Raw genomic sequence first — 9,006 nt, forward strand, 5'->3', positions numbered from 1 at the left:
AAACATTACATTATGAACAGATTTTGGTTTTGGACAAAACGTTTTAAAAACATTTGAATGTTGGGTTTATATACAAAGCTCATGAAAATGTGTATAAAACGTTTTTTTTTATTTTCATGAAAAAACACCCCAACATTTTAAAAATGTTATCCAAATATTATTGACTGTAAAATATTTCTTGGCAAACATTTTTGCAAAATATTTAGTCAACACTTGCATAACATTATATCAGAAAGTTTTGAAGCAAGCTTTCAACAATGTTTTTCAATGTTATTCAAACGTTTTATATGCTTTATATAACCTGACATTTAAACCGTTTCTGTAAAACGTTTTGTGTTTGCTGGAAAGGGAACACTCTAATCAGGCATGCATTCTAATTCTTGAAATAAAATCACCAGAACAGTGAAGAATTTTGTTCTATATGTTCAATTAATTACTTATATATGACTTCATCTCTCCGCTTTGTGGGATTTCCAGTGAAGTTGATTTTAGTACCGTATCCAATATGCCATATTTCAGTGCAAGCCACATACTTATATTCATAACTTTATGCACAAGAATGGGAACTGGACTGATCTAAGAACCCTGAAATTGGTCTCCCCAGCAAACACAAAAACGTTTTAAAAAGGCTGTATTGTGGGTTTTAGTTTAGATACAAAGTTTTAATAACATTAAATGTCAGGTTTTATAAAGGTTAAGAAAACGTTTTATAACGTTTTGTATGAAAACACACTACAACAATATTTTTAAAATGTTTTCAAAATGTTGTTGTAAAATATTTTTGCAAACATTTTTTTGCCAAATATTTTGTCAACACTTAAATAACATTATGTTAGAATATTTGTAGTATGTTATCAACAAATGTTTTTGAATGTTATGAAAAAATTTGATACCCTTTATATAACCCAACATTTAAACGTTTTCTGGCAACCATTTCTAACCATTTGCGAATGATGTCCAAAACGCTTTATGTTTGCTGGTCTCATTGCTGTTCTGTGATAATCATTTGATAGCTTTTAATAGTCCATATTCTCATAGATATTAAAGTTGACCTATGCTATCACAGGTTTACATTCAGGATGCCCTCTCTTGTTTCCAAAATAATACAGCATGTCTATGACAGACCACATGAAACCCAACTTGCAATACAGATCATTTGTTGTATTAATTTGGTGATAATATGTAGCTTGGAGCACCTACCACCTATAGGAAGCTTCATAGCATTTTTGGTATTATTTGCAGTTATGTTTAATGCAACAAAACAAACAAAAAACAAACAAAAAACAAACAAAAAACAAACAAACAAACAAAAATAAAATTTCTCTGTAGGCTATTATAGGGCCTGCAGTTGTCTTGTAGGTTTAAAAAAATCTATGGAGAGGGCGTACCAAATATAAACACATGACAACTTCTATTCGCCATCATAGTTCAATGTCAACATTCACCATTGTCAAGGTCAACTGTTCACACTATCTGTGTTTAGAACCACAATCAAAATGATCACACACAAAGTCAATGGGTTGCTAACAGGTGTGCAAACCAAGCATGAACCTGTAACTAAGGTATGACTTACTACAATGGTGAATATGGTCAAAGTTTATTAACCCGGTTAATTTGAACCCCAAGGATTCGAACCAATCACTATGGAGAATCTGAAGAGATAATCATTCACTTGCAGGAAAATAACACTGCAGCCAGTGTTAGAAATCTGCAAATAACACTGCAGCCAGTGTTCGAAATATGCCTCAAAAAGTTACAGGCCAGCCGGGCTTGACCTTAAAAAGTTACCGGCCAGTCGGGGACGGCAAGTAGATGCCAGTCAGAAAAGTTACTGGCCAGGCCAAAAAGTTACAGGCCAATGGCCGGCTGACCGGCCCTATTTCGAACGCTGACTGCAGCTGACTGAGTACAATGACTTATGGAAGGATGACATCTCATAACAGTCAAAGTGATTGGACTTTTGTTGTTTATTCTATTATTGGTACCTGATTTGACCATGCTTGATATGATGTGATCAAGTCGGAAAATCAGTCGGAAGTCGGATATATTGAATTGCAGATATATCCAAACAAAGACAATAATTTCTTTTGTTGCATATTGTTTTGGAAACACTTAAACTGTTTATATTTCAATGGGGTTTTCTGCAAAACGTAAATGCAAATGTTTTATCATATTTATGCAATCATGTAAAAAACTGAAAATTGAATATGCCCAACTTCAGATTGAGTTTGCTTGATCACACCACATATTACCATAACATAGAGGCTTCAAAAATCCTACTATTAGCCTTTGGAATAAGAGATTGGAAATTCTTAATCTAATATAACATGACACATTATGCTTACATTATACCGTAGAACTCCAACTTTTTTAACCATACATCTTTTAACATTGAGAGAAGTGCTTCTGTATCAGCTAAGGTTATTTTTACTGTTGCTGTTAAATTAGTAAGCAAACTAAATTAGCTAACTGATATATTACATGTGCTTATATAAAAAGGTGGCTTCATACATAATGCTGTCTTAGTTACCAATTATTGTACAATTATCATGTACACAAGGGCAGATGTTCCCAATAATATTGCTTCCTGGATCATACCCATTGAGGGCAGTATTGCTGTTACAAGTGAGCAGGATTTCAACTGTATTCCAATCCTGCTGAGATCTTAGTCTTGCATAAGGCAACTTGTAATTAAAATAAGCTTCATACATTTGGCATGTGTTTGCTCTTGACTTTGGGCCCTTGGGTCTAGAGTGGCACTCAACATTTAATGTGAGTGGTATGTGCCTGTCAATATGGGATAGGCCCCTTTTTCTGAAATCGAATATACCCGGCACCTTTTTTAAAGTCCTACCTGGTGACCTCCTTTTTTCAGGTTCGGCTACCCAATGAATTCCTTTTTTCCCCTTCAATTTCATCAAACGATAACATAAATTTTATGTAGAAACTTTCAAATTCTATAATTTCAGCAAATTTGGCAAAAGAAATACAATATTTTGCCTATTTTTTCAATGATTTTCTACCCAATGACCTATTTTTCTCAAAATTTCATACCAAATGATCCCTTTTTTCTCAATTTTATACCCAATGACCCCCTTGTTTCATTTGCTTATACCCAATGACCCCCTTTTTGAACAAACATTTATAGGCAATAAGCCCCTACTTCCTGAAGCTGGTAGGTACATACCTGCCACTTCAGTGTCCCCTGGTGTTTTCCTATGATCTGCAAATGTATGATGTTAAAAATGCTTTATGTCTGAGAGTTTCTTCACTTTACTTGACATCTCTAGTAGTACATTTGTACCTGTAGCCCCTGTTTGCTTTGCAGTCAGCATCTAGCTATTTTGTAGCTATGCATCTGAATGAATTATTTGTATTTTATTTTGCACCAGAGCAAACCTTTCATTATTAATAGGAGTGCAAAACTATTTTATTTGGTTTACTTACAGTGCCTTCAATATGTTATTTCAAAAATTAATATTATACAGCCATGTTTCTTCAAAACAATTCAAACTTGAACGGTGAAACAGTTCAGCTATAACAAAAGAGATAAGACCAAAGAGCACTAACTCAAAATGCTATTGTGAATTCATGGTGGAGGGCAAATAGTGTACATCCTGCCTTTATTGGCTAAAACCTGAAATGGATTGATAATGGTGTCTTTAGGGCTAAGCTTTACAACAAAAGTATGCACATGCTGCTTTTAGTGCCCATTTTTGGCACAACATGTTACACACAAAACACAAACCATGTACTCTGGAGGTACACTATATTGCCCTCCATGAGAAACACACAAACATGGCCATGTTGGTTCTCTCTCATTGGATATAACATAAATTATACACATAATTAGACCTGGTGTGCAAGCAATATCAAAATGTATTCATATCTAAAAGAAACATAAACCATAGATCACATAATTATGTATAAAAAGTTATTTACAGTGAATGTACAGGTGCTCCAGTTGGGTATCTATGTCATGACAAATCTCTGTCGATGGTTAACCCATGTTCATCCTCTACAAGTGTTTCAACTCGTTTCCTCTGTAAAATGAGATTAAAAGAAAATCAGTTGATGAGTTATAACATCGCAGAATGATCATGTGATCATGAAGGTGAGTAGGTTTTTGTTCAACAATGATAAGAAAATTGCAATTTTATCTTTCAGGTGGTCAAGAAATGAACAAAAGAATTCCTTGAATGGGAATTTAACCGGGGACCTCTTGTTTATTAAGTGGATGCTCTTACCACTGTGAGGTTTGATGGTATTGAAGCACTAAATGTTACCTTGGTTTTGAATTCCTTTATATCTGCCTTTATATCTGCCACTTCTCTGGCGACCATGATGGAGAAATAATATTATTAATTCTAGCGATGGATGAGACAAGTGGGGGGAGGGGTAAAAAAAAAAAAAAAAATCTTACCTCTAATTTGTCCATACCATCCCCGGGACTGCCTCTATCAGGAACTGGTGGTACCATTGCTTGTAATCGTACTGCTTTGATTGCTGTTGGCTGACATGAGATTAAATGTTTCACTTCTTGGGCCTGTGGTACAAAACCAAAACAATCTAGTTTTATATAACTTGGAAAAACAGTCTAGGTTGTTACTTAACCAAAAACAATCCAGTTTTATTATACAACATGGGTTTGATTCCCGGACGGGATCACTTAATCTACTTGTCTCCTGAATTATTTGTGTTGGCGAACGTTGTGAAACATTGTGTTTATTATAGTTTTATAATGGGTAAGACCTAAGAATAACTGCTGCCACTTCAAAAGATTAGGATTATGTTTTAAGGTGAATTTCTTTACACTGCTATCAAAATATATTTATATGTTTCATACAGAAGATCTAGGGTGGTGATAACAACCTTTCCTTTGAACTAATAAAAATGCCTTAGTATAAGATTAAGCTTTATCATCAGAATTCCAATAACGATGCGATGGACCTGTCCTTTTCATAACCTATGTTGATCAGGTCAAGACATTATTGGCAATGTCAACTTCAGTTCATAATCCTAAGGAGCAGGGCAAATCAATCATAACAACATCTAAATCCATCTGATGAGGAAGCAGTAATTGTACATAATAAGAAAACATTAAATCTTAGTTGAATTTCAATTTTGTGTGTGCTAAGGCTATGTCAATTGCCTTTGAAAACATTAGGTAACAAACCAAAAGTTTGATGATGTCTATAAACCAAAGTCCTTTAGTTAGGGGGGGGGGGTAACAAAACAACAACTAGTCAAAATATTGGTCAAAGTGGATCTTTCAAGTTGTAATATTAACAGTTCACACTTACGTTTCAGGGAAGGAGGGGTCAGCCTGCTAACAAAGCACTTTCGTTTATAAGACATCAAACTTTTGGTTTGTTTCCTTAATCAATATATTATACACTCACCCTATTATTTTGGTATCTTATTCTCATTACTCTTAACCTGTTTCTTGCTTCAGCAGCTCTGTTAACAATAACAAATAGAAAAGAATTTAACAGCAAACCCAACAGTATTTTGTTCTAATATGTAATTATTTAATAACCTGACTTCAGAGAAAAGGCTGTGTTTTTTATCTCAATTTGACACTGATTAATGCAAAAGAGATAGAAATATCCCTTGTAAATGAAGACCTTATTTTAGACAATTTTACACATTTATGTCTGAATTTGTTGATGTTTGTTATAATATCATTGTCATAGTGACATACGGTGTAAAATTACCACAGAAGGGGCAAAATAGTGTTCCTGGTAACAAAGATAGGGACCTCTGTTGATACGTCACTGCTCTGAATAAAATCTTATTTTCACATAAACTTACTTTAGTTGCCCAATAAGTTGACTATGTTTTTCCTTTTCTACATCCACAAATTGTTCTTGTCGTTCAAATTCTGAATCTGCTTTCTTTTTGTCTTGGACACGTTTGCTGGAATTGGCTATGCTATCTGCTACAGACTTAGATGCATCTTCATACTGGAATTAAAACAAAACGTATGCAGAGTCACAATCTTTTCTTGCAACGAAAGAAATGATTTCATTGAAATCAACATTGCAAGCAAGCTTTACTAACTTCAGAGAAACTTTTAACAAAGGCAGGAAAGTACATGGACCAACATTCAACAAATCCAACATTCCTTTCCAATACCAGATATTCAAATAAATAATAAATTCCTATCAAGCCTTTCAATTCCTCAGTCTTGGTAATAATAATAAGCACAAAGCATTAAAAACATGAAAAAGATATGCAAAATTTATATAGTACGCAGGCAAAATAAATGCAGGGAGATAAAAGCATAATGAAATAAACATGACAAAAGCTGGAACACTATAAAAGCTATCAAAATATGATAATGGTCATGGCAAGTGGATGGTTATGGCAAAACCACAGAAGAGAAAATGAGAGCTCAAGTATCCCCCATCGTGCACCAAAAAACAATCTTACAAAGGCAAGAGCACATTGAACCAACAGGCCTTCCCAAGTGGATAAGCAAACACCAAAGGGGAGAAAAGGTTGTACCATTGGTCAACCGTTTCCCCCATCAAAACCAGTGTTTTATGTCATTATGATTTACAGTTCATTTTTTTGCTGCAGTACACATCAGTTGGTAATCGTATTTAATTCTTGGACACACTGTGTACTGCTGCTGACATATTTAGGTTGTGTGTGTACTTTGCAGAAACTCAAGACATACACCGTGAGATGTGTTTGGACAATTACATCAATTGGTCATTCATAATTATATGCTTGTGGGATGCAGAGGTTGTGTGTCTAAATACATACATGTATTTTGTCCAATAAAATAATACAGACAGCTTACAATGTAGGAGGTCAATTCAGCCACAAACCATCCTCATCAATTCATTGTAACTACTACTGATTTAGAATTTGAAGGATAATGAAATCTTACAGCAAGATATTTGCTTCTTTGTACAGGATGGAGTGCAGCAACTTCACGTTGAGATAGTTTCTTGCGATTATGTGGCTTCTTACCGGATTCCTATAAAAAGTACAAGAAATCACAGAAATGAACTGGAATGGAGAAATACAATTCATAACATGTATTATATTATTTTAAATAGTTATTTTGAGTAATTATTGGATATGGTGCAACATACTGTTTTGTACATGTACCTGTGAGTTTATCACAGAGCTACAAGTGCACAGAGTTTTCCCCCTTGGCCAAGAATTATTTGAAATACCTCTAAAAGACCATTTTACTCTGCACAATTTAAATTTCCTTAAAATTCATATGATATGAAGCATTGAGTAATGAGTGACTTAATTAATCTTAAATTAAATGCTGTAGGCCTGTTTAGTAAATTTCATTAAATTTTAGTCTGGGCACTGAATTATTTACATTAATTAGGAAAAGGCAAATTCAAATGTGTCATCAAACCATGTTTTATCAAATTAATGCCCTTTAGTAAAGAAAGCCAAAACTGAAAACCATTTTGTCACAGCACTTTCTGTAATAAAGTTACATTTGGTCAAAGATTGACTTTTGTCAAAAACTTGCAGCTAACATTTGATGCATCAAATTGCAATCCAAAACAGCATAAACAGTCTAATGATAGAGTAGCTTTTTAATATGAACTGCTATTAAAATCCCTCTAAAAGTCCATGTGCAAGTCTCACATCACAAAAATAAATTATATATAATTTGGGTTTATAAGTGAAGTATAGACATTTTTTAGACATCATCTTTATGTAGGTTTCCTTTGACTATCTTTTACTTTTCTATGTAAAATATGTATTGTCTTTTGGCTGACAACAAATATGTGTTAACTTACTAAGGTTTGCCTTTTGTCCCTACATTAATGCAATCTCAATGTGGTTTCATTGGCAATTGTGCTGCTTAAACAAACACATCTCAACTAAAGCTAACATATCTCTTGCATGGAGAATGCAGATTCATTTTGACTTCTACTTCCTGTGATACGCTCCATAACACTATTCTTGAAAAGCCCTAATAAGTTAAAAATGAATGCAACTGAAAAAGCATCAAATTGTTGATACCTTACCTGATCACCCATATTTTTTGTTGTAAATGTTATCACAAGATGTTGATTCTTCTCTGGCTTCTGCAACTGGTGGATCTAAGCTGTTCTTAAGACAAGAGTGACCGTTGTTGTTGACGTTGAAGAAGTCCAAAAAACAATACAAGTTTTAATTTTTATAATACAGAAATAAACTAGCTATTTTTTACGAAGTCTACAATCAGTTAGGGCATGCAGGAAAGGAATGGAAAGATATGGTGACTCGATTCATATATGCATTACACTTTGTTTTCAATACAACATGCAATTATGTTCATTTTCTTGTGTATGCATAAACCGGTAAGCTTACTGCCGCTGCAAAGGCCAAAGACAGTCCGCAACAATGCGCAAGGAGTGCGATGTTTCTCCAAGTGTTTTGTCTTGTCTTGTCTTGTCTGCTACTGCACAAAACGCCTGGTGTGGCACGATCATGTCAGAAATTAATATTTTGTTCTGGGTCTGATTATTCGGACTAGGTGTGGCTATCAGCGTACAGATCTCCTTGGGCAAAGCCCGCTTCCCCCAAACTTCTTTTGATGTTAATGTATCAAATGATTTATCTGTTATTTAATTCTTTTTTACACAAAGGCGACAATTGAGAGAATTCTGAACAAAGTTATTGAAGACTTCACGGTTTTGCTTACGGTTGTTTACCCCAGCGACGGATATTGTTAAAGTCATACGCAGTCTTTGTGGGTTCGTATTTACCATGTAGGTTTTACATGTGTAGGAAATTATTTTAAGACTGTGACATAGACTATTCCTCGAAAATACACGAAGTGTGCTCATACTGTTAAAAATAAGTATTTGAATAAAACATGTTATATTTATTAAACACGATGTATAAAAAAGGTATTCAGTAAATTAATTCATTAAATACATATTTTTTAAGTATTATTCCGTAATATATTTTGTATTTAGAGTGGTTTAATAATTTTGAAATCACACTTCAACCAGCTATAAAAAATTATAATTT

General features: G+C 33.9%; 1 protein-coding gene across 1 annotated transcript; it reads right to left on the minus strand.

The window, feature by feature from the left end:
- Positions 1-2,015: 2,015 nt before the first annotated feature.
- On the minus strand, positions 2,016-8,358 carry LOC140153411 (protein LKAAEAR1-like). The gene is made up of 7 exons (XM_072176165.1): positions 8,341-8,358; positions 8,016-8,095; positions 6,902-6,991; positions 5,815-5,966; positions 5,403-5,460; positions 4,424-4,546; positions 2,016-4,043 (listed from the first exon to the last, which is right to left on the minus strand). Exons 2-7 carry the CDS (start codon positions 8,025-8,027, stop codon positions 3,978-3,980), a joined length of 501 nt encoding a protein of 166 aa, XP_072032266.1. The 5' UTR covers positions 8,028-8,095; positions 8,341-8,358; the 3' UTR covers positions 2,016-3,977.
- Between the last annotated feature and the right edge of the window lie 648 nt (positions 8,359-9,006).

Source organism: Amphiura filiformis, chromosome 5, assembly GCF_039555335.1.
Source record: "Amphiura filiformis chromosome 5, Afil_fr2py, whole genome shotgun sequence".
NCBI classification, from domain to species: Eukaryota; Metazoa; Echinodermata; class Ophiuroidea; order Amphilepidida; family Amphiuridae; genus Amphiura; species Amphiura filiformis.

What these genes read in the sequence shown, in the direction of transcription:
- LOC140153411 (XM_072176165.1), bottom strand. An exon ending in TAAGATACCAAAATAATAGG is followed by an intron (nt 4,547 to 5,402) that starts GTGAGTGTATAA and finishes TTTGTACCACAG; the next exon opens with GCCCAAGAAGTGAAACATTT. An exon ending in ATGGTATGGACAAATTAGAG is followed by an intron (nt 4,044 to 4,423) that starts GTAAGATTTTTT and finishes CTCATTTTACAG; the next exon opens with AGGAAACGAGTTGAAACACT.